This window comes from Pituophis catenifer, unplaced genomic scaffold, assembly GCF_029215685.1.
Source record: "Pituophis catenifer annectens isolate HBS135680 unplaced genomic scaffold, rPitCat1.0.hap2 SCAF_1, whole genome shotgun sequence".
Classification (NCBI taxonomy): Eukaryota; Metazoa; Chordata; class Lepidosauria; order Squamata; family Colubridae; genus Pituophis; species Pituophis catenifer.
Window position 1 is genome coordinate 28,922,092 of NW_027256881.1, and position 25,085 is coordinate 28,947,176.

The 25,085-nt window shown below is 39.9% G+C and overlaps 1 protein-coding gene across 1 annotated transcript in view; it reads left to right on the top strand.

Moving 5' to 3' along the window:
• Positions 1–267: 267 nt before the first annotated feature.
• USP34 (ubiquitin specific peptidase 34) overlaps positions 268–25,085 on the top strand; it is a 161,701-nt gene continuing 136,883 nt past the window's right edge. The window contains exons 1-4 of the mRNA XM_070932221.1: positions 268–670; positions 16,696–16,783; positions 18,574–18,997; positions 24,266–24,316. Of these exons, the coding sequence (XP_070788322.1) occupies positions 628–670; positions 16,696–16,783; positions 18,574–18,997; positions 24,266–24,316 (606 nt within the window). The 5' untranslated portion in view covers positions 268–627. The remainder of the gene's footprint in view (positions 671–16,695; positions 16,784–18,573; positions 18,998–24,265; positions 24,317–25,085) is intronic.

The following is a 25,085-nucleotide window of genomic DNA, read 5'->3' on the forward strand; positions in this document are numbered from 1 at the left end:
CGCCTTGCACGAAACGGGGGCGGAGACGTCGTCCTCGCCGCCATTTTGCCCTCCCAACTGCACTATTTCCTCATTCTGTTCGCGCCGCCCCCAGACGCCCCGAGGAAAGAACTCCTCCTCTCTTCCCTTCGCCTCCCGCCGTTCTGCCCGGAAATATCCGAGCCAGAACAGAACCTGCGCGCGCGGTCTTCGCACTCCCTTTGCCTTTCTCGCCCCGCCTCCTTCCCTCGTGCAATCTCCTCCTCTCTCTCCCTCCGCCTTTCCCCCTCAGCAAAATGGCGGCACGTAGAGGCCTTAGCAGCCAGTGAGTGACTCGCCTTCTCCTTCTCCTCCTCCTGTTCCTCGGTGGCCGCCAAACTCTTTTGCATCAGACTGTCGCCTCCTCATCTTTCCTCCTATCCCGAAATCACTTTTACAACCCCGTCTTCTCCCTCCCCCCGCTCCCCTTTACGATTATTCCTTCCTTTCCTCCCCCTTCTGTCACACTCAGGTACCCATCCCCCCACCCCACCGGCCTCTCCCCCTCCCCCTCCCCCATTCGCCATCAATCAATCAGCGGCGACCGAGAGCGGATCAATCAATGGTCGGGAGGAGGAGGCGGCGGCGGCTGCTGCTGTTTAATGAACAATGTGTGAGAGCTGTGCTGAGCTGCTGGAGGTGTTAAATGAGAGTAAGTGGAAAACCTTGATCAACGAGGAGAGGGGGAAAGCATCTCGTACCACCTTCCCCGGCCTGTTTTGCACGAACCGGCTCGCGTTACTACGGCTAGAAAACTCAGGGGTTGTTGTTGGTACTACTCTAGAGGAGGGAGGGGAAGAGACTGTCGGTACCGGGTCTCCTTGCCCCCTCTTTCCACTCTCTCAGCGGAGGATGGGTGGAAGAGGGCTGAAAAGGCTTGCTAGGAGTGAAAGGGTCATACGGGAAAGGCCCTGGCACTTCGCGCGGAGAGAAGGCCCAATTGGAAAGTCAGTCGGCGCTTCCTCTCGAATAAAGCATGGGATGGCGTTGCCTTGAGGAGGAGTAGAGGACAAGGATGCTCTTTCTGCCCCCCCCCCCCGCCTCTCTCCTCGTTTTCTCTCATCTTGCAAACAGGGTATCTGCAAACGAGAGATACTGGCGATATGAGCAACAGAAAGATCCTCTGCCTTAAATGGTGCAAATTGGGTAAGGGGGTGAACGAAATCAACACTGGGTTGCATTTTCCTCTGCTTTTCCTCTTCAGTAGGTTCCTATCAGTTGCATCCTCCGGCTTTAAAAGAACGCGGCCTAGTTCTTGTGCTCCGGATGAGCTTGCAGACAAACGAGGCCGGTCTGGATTATGAGACGTTTGGGGCACGCCAGGAATAAAGCTATGGTTGCAGTCTCACTTCTCGCACCTGCAGAGCTGTAGGATCTTAAGTGGGGTTGATAGGAAGACTTTCAAAGTGGAGTAATCTTTCCTTTTTGGAAAAAAGGTTTTTTGTGGAAAAGTAGTTAACTTTATATATTTCTATTCTGCTTTATTTTTTGCTGGATTCTACATTGTTGGAAGATGTTAGGGTGCTTTCTAATGCTGTAAAATATTCTTTAAATGTTTTAAGCATAAAGCCACCCATTCTCTACATATTGATGCAGTAGTTTCTATGTTTTAAGTTTAAAAAAAATATTTGCCTTGCTTCCAAACTTTTGTGTTATTCACAAGACAAATATGTGAAAATTTACCTTCCAAGCAGAATAGTTTTTGCAGATTTTAGAGTAAATCGCAACTATGACTTAGTTCTAGGGAAGAACATGTAGAATTTGGGCTGTAAGTCTTAGATATTTAATGTTTTGGGGGGTCAAAAATCTTTATGATTTATCTAGTGTAAAACTGTTTTGGATGCTTGAGTGGGTGCTTTCTGCCTTAATTTGTGATATAAAAAGAAACCGGTTAGGTTGCAACTCTGGGAAAGAGAATAGGTAGAAACAAAACTGTAAAAGAATAAAGTTACGTTTGGTATGATTTGCTTGCAGCTATTGAATCTTACTGATGACTTGGTTTCAAGAATTGTAGGCAGTGTTTAGAATTATCTGTGGTACGCCTAATGTAATTCTAATTGTAAGTTGTTTATATGGTTTGTGTTAGTATGGCTATAGTTTGATGGAGAAAAATGTTCTTAGTAATGAGATTCATATATAATGGTGGTAGATAAGAATTTCACAACCAAGTTTATTGAGATCTTACTTTTGAAAATTGTTAATTTATTTTGAGAGATTGGCCATACTTTGAAATAATGGCTCTTTGCTATTTGAATTCAGAAACTTTTATAGCTGTACAACTTCCAATTATTTGGCATTTACCGTATATTTTCCCAGATTTTGTCCATTGATATGCAGTCCTCTGCATGTTGACCAGAAATAACTACCACATTCTGCAATATTTAGTGTCTCTTTAGTGGATTTGAGACCACTTTAATAGGTTTAAGACAGTACTGAAACATTTCAGTTATTCTAAATTTTATGTTCTTTTATGTTCTTGAGGGATTTTTTGAATATGCTTGGATCAATTATTAGGAATCTAATAGCACCTTTCGAGATCAATATGCTTGATTAAACAGCATAAGCACAAGTAGTCCTCAACTTACAACCATTAGTTTAGTGACTGTTTGAAGTTACAATAGCAATGGAAAAAGTGACTTATGACCATTTTTCACACTTATGACTACTGCAGCACCCCCAGGGACACGTGATGAAAATTCAGATGTTTGGAAACTCGTATTCATATTTATGATGGTTGCAGTGTTTTGGGATCATGTGATCACCTTTTGTGACTTTCCGACAAAGCCAGTGGAGAAGTCAGATTCACTTAACTTTAATAACTTAAAAACTGCAGTTGTTACTGCACTTAACTATGGCAAAAAAGGTTGTAAAATGGAGCAAAAGTCAGGAAATGTCTAGCTTAGCAGTAAAAATTTTAGGCTCAGTTGTGGTTGTAAACTGAGGTCTATTTGCATTTGTGAACTACATCAAATGAATGGAGTGACTAAACTGAGTTATGATCTGGTTTATATATCTAAAGAATTGAGCTGCAGGTGACAATGCCTTTTAATATTTGTTAGCCAAGATGCATATTCCTCCTGATTTTTGGCTACAATAGACTAATATTCTTCACTTTTCATTGTATCTTGGATCACTTAGTATATAGTGTTGTGAACTGGTTATTACCAGTTGAATATTTTCAGAGTATTGTTTAGTTGAGAATTTATTTTATTTCAAGATAGAACCCATAAAAATAACAAAATAATAATTGCGTTAAAAGAAAACACATTTTTTTGTTTTTGATTTAGTAGTAGTTCTTGATTTACAACTCTAATTGAGCACATTATATATTTTAATGTTTCTACATTAAAGTATATAAGAATTTTTTAAAATCATATTTAAGAGTACCTGTAATAGAATTGTAAAAATAATTATAGATGATCAATCATTTTTCTCCTTAAGTGTCAAAATATATGCCCCAGTTTCAGTAGTCATGTTAAGAATAGTTACCATACAATTTTATTTCCATAGATCTGTGGACTTTGAAGATTATGGAGTACTTGCAAACAGTTTTTGCTTTTCGTTTTTATAATCGCTTTGGGAGTTTTTAACTGCTCACATACTACGGTATTTTCTTCATTAAAATTCCACAGTATTTTTGATTCAAAGGCAATAATGTTGCAATTATATACAAGTCCTTAAAGCAACCTTTTTCTAAGATGTGCAACTGCCTTTCAAAACTGATATGCAACTCCAGATAAATGTTTTTGATATTGAAATGGTTTGAACACAAAGGGCATGTACAGATAGTCCTCAGCTTACAACCACAATTGAGCCCAAAATTTCCATTGCTAACCAAAATAGTTGTTAAGTGAGCTTTTCTTGCCACAGCTGTTAAGAGAATCGGTGCAATTGTTAAGTTAGTAACATGGTTGTTAAATGAATCAGGCTTCCTTATTGACTCTGCTTGTTACAAGTTTCAAAAGAGGATCACTTGGTCTTGCGACATTGCCATTCTCATAAATACATATCAGTTGCCAAGTGTCTAAATTTTGAACATGTGACCATGGGGATGCTGCAGTGGTTGTAAGTGTGAAAAAGTCATAAATCACTTTTTTCAGTGGCCTTGTAACTTTGGCCATTAAATGAATGGTTGTAAATCAAGGACTACCAGTATATGCTTCTTTGAAGCTCATAAGATTGAGGTGACTTTTAAAAATACTGTTACACATATAGTATATGGCTACTTTTGAAGAATGTTTAGAATTAATTCAGCACTAGAATTAATGACGGTCAGTTTTTGGGAAGCATGTAATTCCATTACTATACCAAATTACACTAGCTTTTGATCTCTTTTTAAATTCAGGCTAATGTGCTCTCTGTAACATTTAAAAGCCCATACAGATAGTTCTTGATTTACAACTAATTGAGCACAGAATTATAGTTGTAAATTGTTGTGATTCTAAATCAAGGTATCATATGACCAGACCTGATCTTTTGATATTTTTTGCAGTGCTCGTTGAGGGAATCCATTTTCTCCAAGAGCATTTTTTGAGGAAACTGGCAAAAATATTGCAAATTGCAGTAATTTATAAAATGTTAATTAGAATAAAATTCTTTATTAGAATAAAATGATTTTGTATATTTTCTGGCACACCTAACTACAGACAATCTTTAGTCTTTTCATAAACCAGTTTGCATTTTTTAAAGGATAAACTTCTTATCCAGCATACTAGGTATGTTTCAGGTAAAGCAGAGTCCAGATCATTTGGTCAGCCCATGTGTTATGAAAGTGTTCCTTGAAATAGTATTTTTAAACCAGGCTTGTAAATTCATCCAAATATTATTGAAGACTACAAAACACAACACACACACACACACACACCAGCCACTGAATAGTTTTATGACCCATGCTACATTTAAAATAATATCTGATAGCAATAGCTCTTATACTTATATACCACTTCACAGTGCTTTACAACTTTCAGAAGCATTTATTTGTTAGATTTATAATACACTCCATAAGCACTAGGAATTATACAGAATAAAAACATAGTACAAGGAATGATATACAATAGTCCTCGACTTAAGAATTACAATTGGGACAGGAACTTTTATTGCTAAATGAGGGGTTGTTAAGTGAGTTATGCCTGATTTTATGACCTTTTTTCCTGCAGTTAAACAAATTTGGTTTTTGACTTTTGTTTGTTGGAAGCCAGTTGGAAAGGTCTCAAATAATGCTCACATAACTCGAGACACTGCATCCATCATAAATACATGCCAATTGCCAAGCACCCAAATTTTGAAAATGTGACCGTGGGGATGCTATGATGGTCATAAATATGAGGACTGGTTGTAAATCACTTTGCAGCACTGTTATAACTTCAAATGATCACTAAACAAATAGTTATAAGTCAAAGACTGTAGTAAAAACCAAAACTGTAACCAATAATAATGGCTCTGATCTTCCTCTGTTAATCACTTATTAAAGGGTTGATAATCAGGATTATATTCTATATAATCTATAATATTCTAATACTTTGTATCAAATAGAGTTTTGATTTTTTTCTAACAGCATGAAAAATGAGAACTGAATTTATTTTGCTAATAGATATCAGCAGTGTGACCTGTGAAAACTGCAAAACGTTGTAAAGGCCACATGTAACATGTAGGATTACATTTTATTTGTAAATAAAAACTACAGCAAAACTTCATTTTAATGATCAAATTGGAGGGCGGGGTATGTGGGTTCATGAAAGTATGGTAAATTGAATTCCATCATTTTCATCATGGAAATTTTATTTATCACTGTGATTTGACATAAATTTGGCACAGTCCAGATTTTGCATAACTTGTATAATGTAAGTTTATACAATGTGCAAAGTTATAGTTTTAAAAATTATATCTGTATATAAACAGTGTAAATTGCAGTGGTATTGACCTTCAGCAAATTTTTCATTTTAAATAATTTATAAATTCTTGAATTCTTAATTGTCTTACTAAACATTTGCTTCAAGAGATTGAGTAAAGTTATACCAACACATAGCAGAGGGTTGATTGAGAATAGGGCTTTTTTTACATATAAATGAACAATACTAAATCCCAACTGCAAATTTTTCAGCAAAACAAAGTTTGTTCTATATGTATGGTAAGAATGTGTAGGGTGGAGAGTAGATTATAAATGTCACATGGGTATTATATACACTAGTTAATTAAATTATGGAATAGTAAACTTTTGAAATAGTTTTAAGTACAAGATTCTCAAAATTAGCCACTCATGAAGGTTTCCATTTCGTGTTATATTAATCTATACCTAAAGACATTTATTCATCTTAGAGAATACTTACCAAGCTGGTATAAGACTCGGTTTCATCTGGAGATTCGTTCAGCTGTAAATATTTTCTGAACGGTTTATATCCCTAATTGATATAAAGGTATATCTTAAGTTAAAAGTATTATAGTTTGTAATTTATTTACGTAATACTGCAGTCTTATACAAAACACCAGAGTGATGCCAGAGAGAAATACAACTTTATATTAATTAATTACCATATTACAGAAGAGAGCAGCAGTAAGTTCTTAGCCCCAAGACCTGTGGAAAAACCGAAGTTTTGATCACCTTTATGAAACCCAACAGGATAGAGATAATCAACATTTCCCCACCAAAAATGAGGGTAGCTATTAAAAATCCCACCTATTTTTTACAACATACAGAGCAAGGTTATATAACAATTATTACCTATGTGGGACAAGCAGATGATAGGAGAATGCATTCATGAACACTGATTTTCAGTCAGAAGACCCTATGAAAATTCCTTAATTTCACAACAGATGGACAGATTCCACTGTAATTTCAATTGGGAAAATGTGAGCCATGCTATATCAGGCTATATCCAAAAATGCTAGGAAATTCCTGGAAGTTTGTATTTAGAAAAATCAGCTGTCAATAGACACAAAGAAAACAATACCATAATCAAGGAACTACGGAGGAGAAAACCACACCTCCCACCAATACTGAGAGGGCAAGCTACAAATAGGCAGCAAACCCCACATCATCCATACTTGTGATATTACCTAGTCAGGTAATAAAGTGTCTACAAGCAAACAACCAAGCTCAGAAAACACCAAGGACTCCACAAGACCTTAATATTGAGCACTTCAATATTCAAATAAACTAACTAACTTTAATCATCTGTTGCTCAAATTCTTGCAGATAACATTGAGTTTATACATTCTGCTAACTTATTGTGTGATTGATTTTGACTTAGAATATGTTTGAATCTAGCATTATGGTTTGAATAGAAAACCATAGAAAATAGCATGTTGTAGAAATCATACATATGTTGTTGATGATAAAAACAAATCATACATTGCAATATGTGAATGCAACCAAAGCTATGATATTTTTTACTTTTGCTTTGTTAATGTTTGAACAGTGTACTTCAAATTTTGCATGTCTTTCTATGGTGTAGTTTTACCTATGGCTGCACAGGTAGTCCTCATGACAATAACTAAGCCCAAAATTTCTGTTGCTTAGCAACAGTGTTACTCCATTTTACGCCCTTTCTTGCTGTAGTTAAGTGAATTAACTGCATTACTGGCTTTAGTTGTCAGAACATTGCAAAAGGTGATCACATGACCATAAGACATAAATATGAGTCAGTTGCCAAGAGTCTGAATTTTGATCATGTCTCCCTTGGTGCTGCAACAGTCATAAGTGTGAAAAAGTCTTGAGTCTTCGGAGAGGGGCGGCATATAAATTGAATTAAATTGAAATTGAAAAACAGTCATAAGTCACTTTTTTCAGTTCCATTGTAACTTTGGTCATTAAATGATATGTTTTAAGTCGAGGACTACATGTAGTGTAGTATTAGTAATTGTGATATGATCAACTTGTTGATACAGTAGTCATTTGAGGCTGTATTCACATAATACTAGACATACTTTCTTGAATAAGTGTGCCACGAATGACAATTTATTTATTGGATTAACAGGATTTAAACTGATGTTCAGTGATTATGATTTTTTGTCAGGTGCATTTAGATAGTATTGGAAGAATTTTCTTCGTAAGAAAATTCTAGAAAAGCTAACATTAAGAAGAGAAATTTGAATTTAAACAAGAATGGCTTCCCTATATATCACATGTCAGATACTTAAGAATACAGGTTTAAGCAGGAAGAAGTTTTAATGTTTATTTTGATGAGATCAGTCAGGTAGAAGGGGAAGAAATTTAGAACTTAATATTGTTTTTCAATATTCATTTTTTATTTCTTAACAAGATCATGTGCTTTTTAGGAATAATGATAAGTGATATAAGTTAAAGTTTAGAGTTTTGTAGTGAATTTTATTCCTTAAGTCTAATTTTATATTTCAATTCATTATTTAATAAATGAAACAATTATTCCTTGCCTTTGAACCTGGTGGGGGGGGGGTTGTTGGATTGGGAGATGTTGGAGCCAGGGGTGGAATTGGGGCAGTTATAATGTTGGTGACAGGCATGGATAGATATTGTGTGAGATATGGTGAATGGGACGTTCTTAGGGAAAATGAAATTGGTGCCTTATACTGGTTCTGTCTTTCAGCTCCCCAAACTCAACCCATATACCTGACCAGCAGACCTTCAGAGGCCTTAGTTTTTGGCTGCTGCTACTAAATATCAGTTTGGCCTGTAATAAAGCCTCTCTCATTTGTGATTTAATCTGATATGTATTATTGAGAGGCTGGGTCCAGAAGGGAGTACCTCTTCCAGAAATGTATCCAGCTGGATTTGGGATGTGAACTGAACTGAGACCTGAGGGCAGGGATGGTGGTGTAGCACTTGTCATGCAAGAATTATTTAAGGCTTTCATGAGTGATGCTTCACAGATTGCAGAGGTGAGATCCTGTTCATTAACTTGGGCTCTAGGAATCAGTTAGGATTTCTGCTACTGTACCAGCCTTCCTGCCTGTAATGGTATGTGGGAATGACCTTGGGAAAAGGAGCAATGAAACACAACCAAGGGAACAATCAGATAAAATGAAGCTTAGTCTCTAGCAGGAATATGGGCAAGGCAACAGGTTCAGAAAAAAACCCACCCTTGTTTTTGGACTGTAAAGGGCATGGGAGAGAAGTTCTTTCAGATATATAAGATTCCATTAATGTAACCTTACAATACAGTACTGCTCAACCTGTGACCATAATTGGGACTGGAATCTCAGTTGTTGAGAAAAATGCACACATGATCGCCTTGCTGAACAACTGCAGTGATGGCTTTCCCAGTTGTGGTTAAGTAGAGAAAAACCGCTGCTTGCAAAGGAGGACTGGCAACTTCCCCTCTATACACAGAAGGGAGTGCATGCGAAGTGGGAATTCCGAAGATCTGAGCTTTGTTTCTGCAGCCTAACAAAGAATTTCTGTCTCTCCCCCCCCGCCCCATGCATGGAAGGGAGGGGAAATCCTTTGGCAGATGGCAGTGGCTTATAACCTTCTCTGCGAGCTTCCCCACTGATTTTCTGGGGAAGCTAGCACAGAAGATTGCAAAGGGCACCTGGCAGTTTTAAGTGTGAAAGGTTGCCAAGCACCCTAATCATGATCACATGTCCATAGTGGGGGGAGTGTCTTATGAGGGCTAGATATACTTTATGGATCATAAAGCACCACTTCCAGGCTGTTGTAACTTTGGTCGTTAAACAGGTTGTAGGTCCAAGGCCTTGGATCAGATCATAGCTATGTGATCTTGCCCCTTATGGATTCTGTCAGTCTCCATGATTCATGGAAAAAATTGGGAGAAGAGACATCTAGAGTGTTGTTGGCACTCAAGAAGGGACAAACAAGCAAACATGGGGTAGAGCTGCTATTAAGACTATTATGTAGAGATGACGGTGAAGCAGCAATATTTCTTTGCTTTTATTGTGTCAGCACATAGCTGCCCCAAAGCCTTGTTTCAGAGGATTCATGCCCTCTTGGGTAGAGAGGACTTGTAGATCCTCCTACAGGACTGTATGGAGAAATTTGCTTAACCTCTGTCAGTCAGAATTGCCCAAATTTTTTCTCAGTTGGATGTCAGCCTTGTTGGAGGCCTTAAGGAGGTTCCTGGGCAGATTCTTGCCCCGCTATCCTGGATTAATTTGAATTTATTGGGCCTGGGGAACAACAGGGCCCATAGGATTGTGAGCTTGGTCATTTCTCTGTAGATCCATGCTCCTCCTAGCTAGTTAAAGCTGACTAAGGGGTGTCATATGGATGGGTTTTGGTAATGGTGAATTTCTCCTTGTGTGAGGGGTGGTTCTTCCACTTCTTAAATTGTTCCATTTAAGGGTAACCACTTCTTGGTTCACCCCCTTATCATAAAACCATAGCTAGATTCTACCATATTAGACAACTTCGGAAGAGGATGTGATTGAGGAGGTGGTTGGACAGAAGCTTCCAAAGCTCTGGACTTTGAAGTTGTACTTTTAAACGATTGCGCTTTACATGTATTACCCCTGAAGAGTATTCAGAACTTCAGTTGATACAAATTGATGTGGTACAGGCAGTTACACATGCCACTAGAGCAGCACATGTGATACCTTAGTTCCATAAGTGACAGTTTGCTTCCATGTACAATTCAAGGTTTTGGTTTTGATTTTTAAAGCCCTTCATGGTATGGTTATTTGAGGGATCTCCTCCCTCCAATCTGCTGGTCCCATCAAATCCAGCAGAAGTACACCCACTATTTATTTTTATTTAGGAAAATTTTATTTTCCATATATGTCCATTTTCTTTTCTTCTGTGTAATTATTTATTTTGTTTCTTAAATGTTTTAAGATAATTTTTTTTTAAAGAGAAAACTTCCAGGATTTCTTTTTGTTTATGTAGTTGTGTATAACTTTCAGCAAGATAATTCTGTATGATTATTCGTTCTTAATAAATATGTCAGAAGCCAGTATTTGGTTGATAGTCAAGTACTTCTGAATAGATTCACCCTTCAGAATATTTTCATGGATATTTTGTTAGTGTGATAGAGATCTGTTTTTCTATGTTTCAGTTTCACAAACTTAATACAGATAGTCCTCAACTTATGACTGATCTCTTGGTGACCTACTAAGTTATGATGGACCTACTTGGAAGGTACTTATGACTTGGATTCAAAGTTCAGATAGTCAGGCCTCTCCTCCCCCCACGGTCATGTGACCACACTTAATATGCTTCTCAACTGGCCTGGATTTAGAGTCATTTGCTATGTCCCACAATCACATAACTATGTTTTATGACAGTTTTGCAGAAAACCTGCATTTGTGTCTGTTTTGTTTTTTTTTTTGATAAAACTGGCCCATAGTGTACCATGGGTTTGCTTAACGACTGTAGTGGTTGCTTAATAATCACCACAAAAAGTCATAAAATTGGGTTGGTCATGCAGTCTCCTTTATGGCCATTGAAACAATTAAATCATCATGGACAGGCTCCATTACAGTCATAACTTGAGGACTAGTTGTATCTCTTCTCTCTCCCCCCCCCCTCATTAGAGTACAGGTAGTCCTCAACTTACAACCACAGTTGAGTCCAAAATTTCAGTTGTTACCGTGTTTCCCCAGAAATTAAGACCTCCCCAGAAAATAAGACCTCCCCCAAAAATAAACCCTTCCCTGGTACTCGCCATTTCTTCTGGTTAGGGTTAGGGAGAAATCAGGTAAGATGGCACGAGGAGCCCTGTCTTGCTCCATGCACCCCAAAATAATAAGACCTCCCCGAAAATAAGGCCAAGTGCTTATTTCAGGGTTCAAAAAAATATAAGACGTCTTATTTTCGGGGAAACATGGTAAGCATGACAGTTAAGTGAGTTAAGCCTCATTTACGACCTTTCTTGTGTGCTGCTGCCCGTTCACCATGGCCTGTTTGCCACCGCTGCCCATTCGCCACCGATCACTGAATAGGCAGTGGTGATAGGCGATGGCAGCGATCCCCGCCGCCTAGAACAGCTGTTCGGCGCCACACCAACCCCCCTCCCCACCTGCCACAATATTCGCTCTATAAGATGCACAGATATTTCCACCCACTTTTTTTTGGGGGGGGAATCCGTCTTATAGTCCAAAAAATATGGTAATTTGACTTCCCCATTGACTTTGTCAGAAGGTCGCAAAAAGTGATCACATTTCCCCAAGACATTAGAACACTCATAAATGTCTCTTGCCAAGCATCCAAATTTTGATCATGTGACCACAAGGATGCTGCAATGGTAGTAAGTGTGAAAAACAGTTATTTATTTATTTATTTGTTTGTTTGTTTGTTTGTTTGTTTCAATTTCTATACCGCCCTTCTCCACTTAGGACTCAGGACGGTGAACAGCCAAAGTAAAAACAGAACATACAAAATTTAAAAACAGTTTAAAATAATTAAATATTTTGGCCGTAAATTAAAACAATCCAATTTAAAATCAATTTAAAATTTAACTCAAGCCAGCCCAGCTAGTTGAAATAAATAGGTTTTCAGGGCCCGACGAAAAATCCGGAGGTCAGTTATTGTACGTATCTCTGGGGGGAGGTTGTTCCAGAGGGTGGGCGCTGCCACAGAGAATGCTCTCCCCCTGGGGGTCGCCAGCCGACATTGTCTGGCGGACAGCATCCTGAGGAGGCCCACTCTGTGCGAGCGTACTGGCCGGTGGGAGGCTATTGGTGGCAGAAGGCGGTCTCGTAAATATCCCGGCCCTAAGCCATGGAGCGCTTTAAAGGTGGTCACCAACACCTTGAAGCGCACCCGGGAGACCACCGGGAGCCAGTGCAGCTCGCGCAGGAGAGGTGTCAAAAGGGAGCGCCTCGTCGCCCCATAATCCCCCGCGCGGCCGCATTCTGGACCAGCTGGAGCCTCCGGGTGCACCCCAGGGGGAGCCCCATGTAGAGAGCGTTGCAGTAGTCCAGGCGGGAAGTGACGAGTGCCTGAGTGACTGTGCGTAGGGAGTCCCGATCTAGAAAGGGGCGCAACTGGCGTATCAGGCGAACCTGATAAAAAGCCCCCCTGGCCACGGCCGTCAAATGATCTTCTAAAGACAGCCGTGCGTCCAGGAGGACGCCCAAGTTACGAGCCCTCTCCGTGGGGGCGAGTGATTCACCCCCAATAGCCAGCGATGGCATCAGATGGCTATATCGGGACGCCGGAAGCCACAGCCACTCGGTCTTGGAGGGGTTGAGTCGGAGCCCGTTTCTCCCCATCCAGGCCCGCACGGCCTCCAGGCACTGGGACATCACTTCAAGGGCATCGTTGGGGTGGCCTGGGGTGGAGATGTACAGCTGGGTGTCATCAGCGTACTGATGGAACTCCACCCCGAAGCCACGGATGATCTCACCCAGCGGCTTTACATAAATGTTGAACAGAAGGGGCGAGAGGACCGACCCTTGTGGCACCCCACAAGCAAGGTGCCTCGGGGTCGACCGCTGCCCCCCTGTCAACACAGATTGCGACCGGTCAGAGAGGTAGGAGGAGAACCACCGCAGAACGGTGCCCCCCACTCCCAACCCCGCCAGCCGGTGCAACATGATACCATGGTCGATGGTATCAAAAGCCGCTGAGAGGTCTAACAGGACCAGGATAGAGGAGCAACCCCTATCCCGAGCCCTCCAGAGATCATCCAGCAATGCGACCAATGCCGTTTCCGTGCTGTGGCCAGGCCGGAAGCCGGACTGGAGCGGGTCTAGATAGACAGCTTCATCCAGGTACCGGGGAAGCTGTTGCGCCACCACACTCCCAACAACCTTCGCAACGAAGCGAAGGTTGGAGACTGGACGATAGTTAGCCAAAACAGCCGGATCCAGAGAGGGCTTCTTGAGGAGGGGCCTCACAACCGCTTCTTTCAAAGCGGCCGGTAGGACCCCCTCACTCAAAGAAGCGTTAACAATCTTCCGTTGCCAGCCTCGTGTCACCTCCCGGGAAGCCAGTACCAACCAGGAGGGACACGGGTCCAATAAACATTTGGTCGCGTTCAGCCGTCCCAGGACCCTGTCCATGTCCTCGGGAGCCACAGGATCGAACTCCCCCCAGATAACACTCTCAAGACCTGCCTCAGTCATCCCGTCCGGACATACCCAGTCAGGCCAGCCCTTCCCGAATCTGAGTGATTTTGTCATACAGATACTGCACAAAATCCTCAGCTCGGCCCTGCAAGGGGTCATCCCGCACTTACAGATGGAGGAGGGAGCGGGTCACCCTAAACAGGGCGGCCGGGCGATAAATCACTTTCGTCAGTGCCATTGTGAATGGTCACTAAAAGAATGGTTATAGGTCAGGAACTACCTGTAGTTGGTATCTACATTTGAATATCATAGTATGATACAGAACTTAACTCACTGCGTATTGTGCATAAGAAGCTTGATTATGCATGTAGGCATAATAATAATAATAATATCATATTAATATCATCAAACCAAGATTCATAATGCATGTAGACCTTCATCATTATGAAGAAGTATATCAGGAAGCTAAGATTATGTCTAGCTTCTTGTGCCCGAATCTTGGACTGTGATTAATCAGAAACAAGATGTTTAAACCAACTTTATGTATTGCAATTAATTTTAAGCCCAATTTATTTTGAGACGAATTAACTTCAGTCTTGTAACATGAGCTTTGTAGAATTATGTCTTCATTGACATGAAAGGAGGACATTAGAGTAATTGAGGTTGTATACTAGCTTGAATTTGTTAATTGCTATAGTTCCAACTGCTTGCTGTATCATTCACACATCAGGACGCAATAGCTCTGCATTTAGGGATGTGCAAAAGGTATTGATTTCATTAAAAATTCCAGAGAAGTCTGAAATGTTTATTTCTCCTTCTGAACTATGTCATTTTGGGAAGAGCTTCTATAATTAAATCCTCTGGACTGGAATGAGTTTCTCCATTCAGGAATTAATGCATTTTGTACATTTCTTCACTTTAGCTTACTGTGCTTCCCCCAAAATAAGACAGGGTCATATTTTCTTTTGAACCCTGAAATAAGAGCTTGGCCTTATTATCGGGGGGAGGGTGTTCCTTATTATTCTGGGGGTGATGGAGGCGGCGAGTGTGGGATTGGATGTCCCGTTGCTGCCGTCACCTCCCCTCACTGTTCTTCGCACCGGCCGAGCGGCTGGCTGTCACTGCCCTGATGTGTCCTGCTGCCACCCCTGCCTCATGGAACAGGACTCTGCAAGGCTTGTTGTGCCGTTGCACGCACTAACTGCAGCACCACCGTGAGCTTCATCATACCGGCACAGCTGGCGTCCTGCTGCTCGCGGCTGCGCCGATATGTCGAACTCACGATAAGTTTTCTTTTACGATGTGTTTCCCTGGACACAACAGTGAAAACACGACGGAGCTGGAAAGGTAAGAAGCGCATCCTGCTTCTCGCCCGCCCCACCTGCCACCCCCAAATTGTATCCCTAAAGGGGGTGGGTGGCTAAGCAAGGGGCAGGATCCCTGCCACATCCGGCGAGGGGGGGAGAAGAGACGGCAAGGGGAGCCACGTCTCGCTCCACGCTTTCACTTCTCCCCCGCCCCACCTGCCACCCCTCTCGATAAAGAGATGGCGGGGAAGGGAAGCAGCCAGGCTGCTGTTACCATTGGGGTGGGGTGGGACGTATTGGGCCGTGAGACATGTGTCTTACCTTTCCAGTTCTGTTGCGTTCCTCACCATTGTGTCCAGGGAAACAATTTGTAAAAGAAAACTTGCGAGTTCGAGAAGTTTGATTGAACTCGCAAATATGTTTTCTTTTACAATGTGCTTCCCTGGACACAATGGCAAGGAACACGACGGAGCTGGAAAGGTAAGATGCGCGTCTCGCTTCTCCCCCACCCCACCTCCCACCCATTCCATCCCTAAATGGGGCAGGTGGCTAAGCAGGGAAGTGGGGCGCGAAGTGGGTCTCTGGCCTGCCGCTCTTTGCGGCAGCCATCAATGTACTGGTAGGTACGGTAAATGTGTGTGGGGTGTGTGGGGCATGTTCCCCCCTTTCTCCCCCTCTGGACTTGCCTGCTCACATCGTGTTGTTTGCGCAACAAGCAACGAGAGGAAATGGCGGGACCTGCTGCACATGCGTAAGTAGTTGGGGGGGGGCTTATTTTATCGCATGCGCTGAAAAGCCCAATTGGGCTTATTATCCGGAGAGGTCTTAGTTTCAGGAAAACATGGTATAAGTAGTACTTCCTTAAAAACCCTAATTGGAATTGGAATTCTGTTGCTAAGTGAAGCAAAACATAATGTGAGCATACTGACTTACAACGGAAGTCCCAGTTGTAGTTGTTAAGTGAATCACCCATGGCAGCCACATTATTCTAGTTTTTTATTGTTAATTTTACCTCTAAAAGATTTCTATTTGTTTTTCAATTACTTATATGTTATTCTGAAGTGATTTATCTTGGTCTTTATTTTTTTAACATCTTAAAAGTGTCTTTTAATATACACTAGATATCTCATTTCTGTCTGATTTTAATGTCTTAATATAATGATAAAAATAAATAAATGTGTGGCTTTCTAAATCAATATGTGGTCTGCAAGTATATTAATGGTCCCATTTGTTTGACACAACTTTCCTACAGCTTAATTTAAATCTTAATATGTTGAAAAACATTAAAACTTTAAAATATGGGAACAACATTTTTAATGTTCCTGAAACATTTAAATTGCCATTATTTAACCATTTTATTTTTAGTAAAGAGTATATAAAAAACTTTAAACACTTCATGACAGTTAATAGTACCATTATTTTTCTTTAGTATCAGATACTGATGGTGGTGATGGCTTGCAACTCAGAAAGGAGCATGCACTCAAGATTTTTGCTTATATCAATTCTTGGACGCAAAGGTAAATCTGTTTTTAAATAGCCCATATTCATGGTGCATCTATATGGATGTGTGTGTGTGTGTGTGTGTGTGTGTGTGTGTGTGTGTGTGTGTGTACAGGCGATCTGAATAGTAAAAGTAGTAAATATGGATAAGTTGATATAAAAATAATCTTTCATTTTTTTATGTAATTCTGTATTAAACATAAATCATTTTGGTTTACATGGTAACTTTTGCTTAAATTTTTGGTAAAAGTACAATAGTATGGGGCTGTTAGTATGGAGCTGTTATAAATCTGGGTTTTTTTGTAGACTTGCATCAGTTTTTCAGTTTGTGTGACACTACATTTTTAAAACTGCTTATATGTTCTATTAAAGGTTGAAAAAATTCTTAAGTGGTTTGTCTTGGTCTGAATTTTTTCAACATCTTAAAAACCTGCCTTTTAATATATATTAATTATATCTCGTTTCTATCTGATTTTAATGTGTTAATATATTGATAAAAGTAAATATATAAACGTGTGGTTTTCTAAGTCAATATGTGGCCTGCAAGTGCATCTATTCATGGCTGTGTTGTAAATAACTGGCAGTGTAGAATTTTCTATATCTGAGCAGAGTTTTCACTGCTAGCAGTTTCAAAGTAATTTCAGAATCATTGCCAATTAATGTTTGTCACTATTCCCTTCACAGTTGAGCATATTTTAAATGAATCAATTGTATCTTTATAGTTTCAATGGAATGGTATTAGTTATTGGCATGTATGTAGGTTATTAGTATGTGCAGCCATCAGTGTCACTGACTGCTTTTTTGTGCCTGTTTAATATAACAGAATTGCATCTTGTTTCTGTAGCTGATAGAAAAATTTATGTTGGGCACAACAGATGAACCCCATGCTTTTTATTTACAGAATGTTGAGGTAAAGGGGAACGTTGGACTCTCACTTATACAAAGAAAAAGTAAAAACTAGCATGAAATGTCTCTTCTTTCCAGTGTTATAGGCACCATACATGAAGTGACTTTTTTTTAGCATATTTGAGAAAGTTGTTATGAAAAACTCACTTTTTTAAAATGAAGTATCACTTGCATCTAATGTTGTCTGCTAGAAAAGCAACCGAAAAAGGAATAGATAGCCATACTTCTAAAATCTGCTCTGGTAGTTTAGTGGGCTCTCTAAAGAAGGGTGCAATTGAATGGGAAAGATTGAAAATAATCTCAGCCGTGATGACATAGTGATTAGAATGCAGTATTGCAGCCTGACTTTATTCACTGCCAGGAGTTCAGTGGCTCAGGGTTTACTCAGCTTTCCATCCTTCTGAGGTTGGTAAAATGAGGACCCAGATTGTTGGGGGCAATATGCTGTTAACCGCTTAGAGAGGTCTGGCAAGCTCTGTGAAGTGGTATATAAGTCTAATTGCTATTGCTATTACAAGTCTACCTGTGTAGTATTGGACATAATCCATATTATTTTAAGATACACAGTTTAATGTTACAGTTTTTAAAATACCAAGGATTTGAATTATATTTGTATATTTGCATTATTTCATAAAAATCATAAATATATAAATTAAGAATCCTTAAATTAAAACATATATAAATTAGCAATGCCAGATTTTATGAGTATGTAGTTCAGCAACATGTAGCCCTATAGAAACTGCTGAACTCACAAGTCCCAATAAAGTAGTGAGGGATGCTGGAAAATGTAATTCAGCAAAATTGGAAGGATGCCATGTTAATTCACTTATAATCTAAAGTAGTTAGCACAGTTATTTGTAGAACTCTGAATTTTAATTTTTATTTACCTTTCTTTAAACAGGCAGTGTCTATGCTGTTTCAAGGAATATAAGCATTTGGAGATTTTCAACCAAGTTGTGTGTGCACTTATAAATCTAGTGATTGCTCAAGTACAGGCTCTTCGGGACCAGCTGTGTAAACATTGCACTATTAACTTAGGTTCAACATGGCAAGAGGAAAATAATGCATCTGATGAGCCACTGAATGTAGAAAGAGAAACTCGTGGAGAAGAAGAGAATGAAGATAGACACAAAAGTACAGAAGAAAAAATAGATTCTGGGAGAACTTGTATCCTGACAGAAGAAGAATCTGCAGAAGGTTCTGATACCTTTAGCATATGGAGCACTGAGGAGAAGGAAAAACTATTGCTTTGTGTTGCAAAGATCTTTCAGATCCAGTTTCCTCTGTATACTGCCTACAAGCATAATACACATCCCACAATAGAGGTACATGTTATCATGACTGAGTTTTTTGTGAAAATGAACTAAAAGTTAGCTTTAATTCTTGAGTGTTGGAAAAACCTGACAATAATATTAAGTATCCTATTCTTTGGGGTATATTCAGTTTCAGTATCTGAAAACTTTCTTATACTCTCCTAACTAGAGAGATAAAAGAACGGTAGCATTTTATAGGAAATATATATATAGCAGGAGAAATGAAAATACTTCGTTGATTTGAATGGAACAAATTATCATGTTTGAAGTCATAATTACATTTTTACTATATTATGTCAAGCTGTAAAATTAGCTGCAGTTTGTAATTGTAATTCTTTAGCCAATTGGGTTTTCAGCATATCCTCCCTGCTTGATCAGGTGGGACAGGTTGATGAAATGGAGACAAAACAATTCTCAGATGGCCTGGTGCCATGTCATGAGGCACTTTAAAGATGATAACCTTGAATTGGACCCAGAAGCAGACTGGCAGCCAGTGCATCTTGTGTACCAGAGATGTTACTGTTACATGTCTGTCATGGGAGTACCCCAAACTGCTTATACTGCTGCATTCTGCACCAATTGTAGCTTCTGGATACTCTTCAATGATAGCCCCATGCGGAGCATATTGTAGTAGTCCTTATGGGAGTTGACCAAGGCATATATGATAGAAAAAAGAACCTTTTGATCCAGGACAAGGTGCAGTTGGCACACAACATGAAGTTGAGCAAAGGCAGGAACAAAGGTCATGAGTCCAGAAGGACTCCCAGATTACGCACCAGATCTGTCGGGGGCAGTGTAACCCTATCCAAAACCAAACATGGCAAGCCTTCAGATAAAGAAGAGGCTCCTACCTACAATTGCTCTGTCTTACTGAGATTCAGTTGAAGCCTGCTGTTCCCTATCCAGACCCCACAGCTTCCACCACCACAAAAGGGCATCCACAGCATCACTTCGTGAAAATGTACAATTAGGTATCATATACATACTTAAGATAATTCATTCCATAGCTACTCAGTGGCTTCATGTAGATATTAGAAGTGGAGAGAGTACTGAGGCCTGCTGCACCCCACAAAGAAAACCCCGTTGGGTTTGACTTCTTGCTCCCTATCAATGTGCTTTGGAGGAAGAAAGTGAACCAGCACAAATGCATGCCCCCTACCCCCAGCTCCCAAAGCCAACTGAAAAGGATACCAGCTTTGATGGTACATTGAGAGGTCAAGAAGAGCCAGGATGGATGTGCACTCTATCCTGCTCCTGCCAGAGGAGTCATCCAAAAATTTGACGAATGCCATTTCTGTCCCATATTCAACCTGAAATTTAAGTGGAAGGGATCCAGTTAATCTGTCCCATCCAGAACTCTCTGAAGCTATAGTACAATAGCACAACCACCACCTCATCTACTTTCCCTAGAAAGGGGAGGAGAGAGACTGGACAAATAGCTTCTTGAGAATTGGCATGATAGCTCTTTAAATAGTGCCAAAAACACCACTTTTGTCAATGATAAATTAACCATTGTTTGAACCCATCCACATGTCACCTTCTTGACCAACCACAAGGGGCATGGATCTGATTGATTGGTGGTCATCCTTACAGTCCTAAGAGCTCTTTCCACTTCCTTGGTTCCAACAGGAACAAACTTCCTATATAACTCTCCAAAAGACCTGCACGCCCATGGACTTCCAACCGAGAATGAGTCAGCAATTTTATCTGTTAACTGTAAATTCCTCCCTATGTCTGTAAAGTTAAACCCCTCAGCCCTCCCTCCCTTACCCTTACCTAGGAGGGCCCAGACAACTTTAAACACAGGCCACCAGGCAATTCTCTGTAGATAAAGTAAGAGTGGAGAAATATATCTGTTTTCCACTCTTACAACCATGAGGTAGGCCTCAATAGAAGCTCTCATGATTAATTGGATTCATTCCTTGTCTTTTCTTTTGGTGCTCTAGATGTCTCTCGACCCTTTTTAGCGCCTTCAGCTCTTCCCTAAATAAGTGATGGGCCAAGAGAGGTGGCATGGGCACTATCCTGTTCTAGGTAGTGGCCACCAGCGGTGGGTTTCACACTTTGTTGCTACTGGTTCATGCTCGGGCGCACCTTCCACACATGTGCCTGGCCTTCGGCGCATGAACTTTGCATGCGCGCCTTCCGCGCATGCACCCGGCCTCAAAACCATGTCTAAATAGGGTGGCATAGAGCTGGGGCTGATGGGCGGGCCCACCTGCAATCTCTGCTACTGGTTCGCCCGAATCGGAACAAACCAGCTGAATACCACCTCTGGTGGCCACATTCTCAGCAAGACCATGCAGCAGAGTTTCAGGTAAAACCCTCAATTCCCTTTGGAATCCCAGTGGGCCCATCAGGGGACAGACTTATTGAATAGGTCTTATTCCTGCAGAGTGGATAGCATAAAAGTCACCAGAGCATGATCTGATCCCAACATTCAGATCACATGGTCACTGTTCTGAGAAAAAAAAAACTCAGATGTGTGATTACTTTTCAGTGGGCCATGAATAACCTAGATTAAGTCCATGATTGTCATAATGGCCATGAGCTTCTGGGCTGCTTCTGAGGTGAGTGCCAGGGATGGCAAATTAAAATACACCCCACCCCCCAAGGTCAGTAGCCTGGGGAACTCCACAGCCAAGTCCATAATGATCTACAGCAGCTGAGGCAGAGAGGTTCTACACCTCTCTGTAATCTCAGTTGATCCCTGCCCCTGTCTTCAGAAACAGGATTTCATGACTGGCAACTTGTGGAGCAGCGCCCCTGAAGTCTTGGGTAACAGTTTCTAGTCCCCCTCCCTTATCTTGAGATCCCAGCTGGTATCATAACCCTAAAGTCATCCAGACATGTTTCAGAGAGGGTGCTGTCTGCCTGGGATAGCCAAGTCTCAATAACACAATAACAGAGTTGGAAGGGACCTTGGAGGTCTTGTAGTCCAACCCCCTGCTTAGGTAGGAAACTGTACACCACTTCAGACAAATAATTACTGTGTTTCCTCTAAAATAAGGCCCTGTCTTATATTTTTTTGATCCCTGAAATAAGCGCTTGGCCTTATTGCCATGCGCTCAAAAGCCCGATTGGGCTTATTATCAGGAGATGTCTTATTTTAGGGGAAACAGGGTATCTAATCTCTTCTTAAAAACTTACAGTGTTATAATACATGGCAGGTTGGCCACCTTCTCACTGATGAAATTGCAAATCAGATAAGCTTTGTTATTAACCAACCTAGTATTAAGCAGTAGCAGCTGAAAGCCCTGGCCTCTGGTCTGCTTATTAAGACCTGGGCATGTATACAGAAGGGAAGAATAGGACACCAACATCAAAAACAACTGATGTCTTCTCTGGGACAGTCTATCCTCCGTCTCTCATCAAAAAGTCCTATGCCTATCACTGCTTGAATAATTTGACCTGCCTCAAGCTTCACCGAGTCTTCATTCCCCCTCGAACTCCAACCTATTGGCTCCCTGGGGTAGTGGTGAGATTGCATGGTTCTTTGGCCCCTCAGCATAATTGGGAGCCCTAGCTACTAACTCCATCTCATTCAAATGTGTCAGATAGATGATAGATAGATAGATAGATAGATAGATAGATAGATAGATAGATAGATAGATAGATAGATGATTCATTGGAGAAGACCCTGATGTTGGGAAGGATTGAAGGCACAAGGATAAGGAAACAGCAGAGATGAGATGGTTAGATAGTATCATTGACATAATGAACATGAAGTCGGGCAAATTGGAGGTTAGAGGGGCCTGGCATGCTTTGGGCCATGGGATTGCGAAGTCGAACACAATTTAGCAACTTAACAACAACAACAACAACACACACACACACACACACACACACACACACACGTTTATAGGCAGTCTACTAATAGATGGCAAGTGTAATTTTTGATCCATTGAGTAAATGGGGTCATACATTTATCTTTCTATTGTTGCAATACCAGTCTTTCAGCTTTAAGAGCATGGACAATCCTTTTATGTTCACAAATTCCATGTACAACATGTGTAATTCTAGAGCATTTTGTTGGAGATGTCATAATTTATGTCACATTTAAAATGTGTCCATTTAAAACATACAGTATGTTTTTACCCTGTTCTATACCTACTAAGTTTGGGGAGAAAGTAGTGGACCATATAAATGTGACTGCAACAAAAGTTAAAATTTTCAGAGTACAGGTAGTCCTTGATTTACAATTGCAATTGAGACCAACATTTCTGTTGCTAAGCAAGACATTTGTTAAGTGAGTTGTGCTCCATTTTAAGACCTTTCTTGTCACAGTTTTAAGTGAATCGCTGCAGTTGTTAAGTTAGCAACACAGTTAAGTGAATCTGACTTCCCCATTGACTTTGCTTGTCAGAAGGTCACAAAAGATGATTACATGATCCCAGGACACTACAACTGTCATAAATACGAGTCGGTTGTCAAGGGTTTGAATTTTGATTACATGACCATGAGGATGCAACAATGGTTGTAAGTGTGAAAAATGGTCATAAGTCACTTTTTTGTGGGCTGTTGTAACTTTGAATGATCACTAAATGAACTATTTTAAGTCAAGGAGTACCTGTATAATATTTTCTTGAATTATATAACTAATATATGTCTGAAACTTGTGTTAAACACAGGTAGCTGCATGACAGGAACACAGTTCTGAATTTATGCCATTTACAGTTTGTAGAAATCGTCCAACATCAAACCATAGCTTTGTTCGACCTGTTTGATCCTAACCATCATTAAGATTAAAAAAGAGAAAACAGCGATGAACCTGAGGGTGGCAAATATTGACTCAGCTTTACAAATTATACATTACTTTTAAAACAGTTATACATGTAATTTGCTATATCAATTTTAATTAACATTCAAGAACAGTAATTTATAATTTTAAAGCAATGATTATATCTTCCTTTCCATCAGTAGAACTGGACTTTTAACATGGTGCAAGAGAACCAGTGCTGTGAAATAATATGCCTTTTTTTTTTTTACAGTTGCCTTTCAAGACATTGTTATACTATCCCTGAAATAGGTTTAAATCCTAGTTTCAGCATGTAAAGGGATTTGTTTCTTTATGCTGGTAATTACTAAGATGAATAATTTACTAGTTTGGACAATATGTACAAATTAAAATACTATATTTTTATTGATCCTAGATGAGATACAAAGAGAGAACAGAGTAAGGGAATAATTGTATTTTGGATTTTATTTTTTGATAATTATTTTCTGCATATGTGTCTTAAATTTTTACCTATTTGAAATAATTTATGCTTTTTTAAACAGGATATTTCTGCACAAGAAAGCAATATATTAGGGGCATTCTGTGACATGAATGTAAGTTTTCAATTTCTATTTAAAATGTACAGCATCAAAAATTATAGCCTACTACTTTTGTTCATGAAAGCATTCTAGTGGCTTACGTATTGTCCTGAATTCAGTTGGTATAAAAGTTTATTAAGTAAGATCCTTAAGGTGCATTATACAGAATCAATATTACTTTCTACAGCCTATTTATTTCATATATCCTCTGACTTTCTACTGTAGCAAATACTGAAGGAGGCTAATATTTAAAAAAATAAAAATAAAAAGTGAAAATAATATTGAAATTAGTAATAAAAGGCTGGGGAAAATATATTAATCCATACAGATTATCTAAATCAGGTGTTTTCAACTAGTTGGCTTGCCTGGACCCCATCGAGTGAAGAAGAATTGTTTTTGGCTGCATATAAAATATATAATATAGTTAATGTATACAAATACACATAGTGTTAAAAGTGTATGATCTTGCGGGTCACAGTACTAGCTGTCAGGGCCACATGTGACCTATGGGCAGTGGGTTGGACATGCCTGATCTAAATACTAATAGAACAAAGGCCAAATATAACTTTCAAAAGACTGCATTTCATAGCCTAGAAGCAGTCCAGGGAACAGCTTTCTCTTGTATGCTTTTTTTTAAAGTGGGAGGTCTCTAACAATCTATTTATTATTTGTATCCCACCTTTAAAGAGGTATCTTTAAAATAGATTCTGTTATAAGTCTTAATGATCAGATAAGTTTAGAATAGGAAAAATAGCTATATAAATCTGTATACTGCCTTGTATTT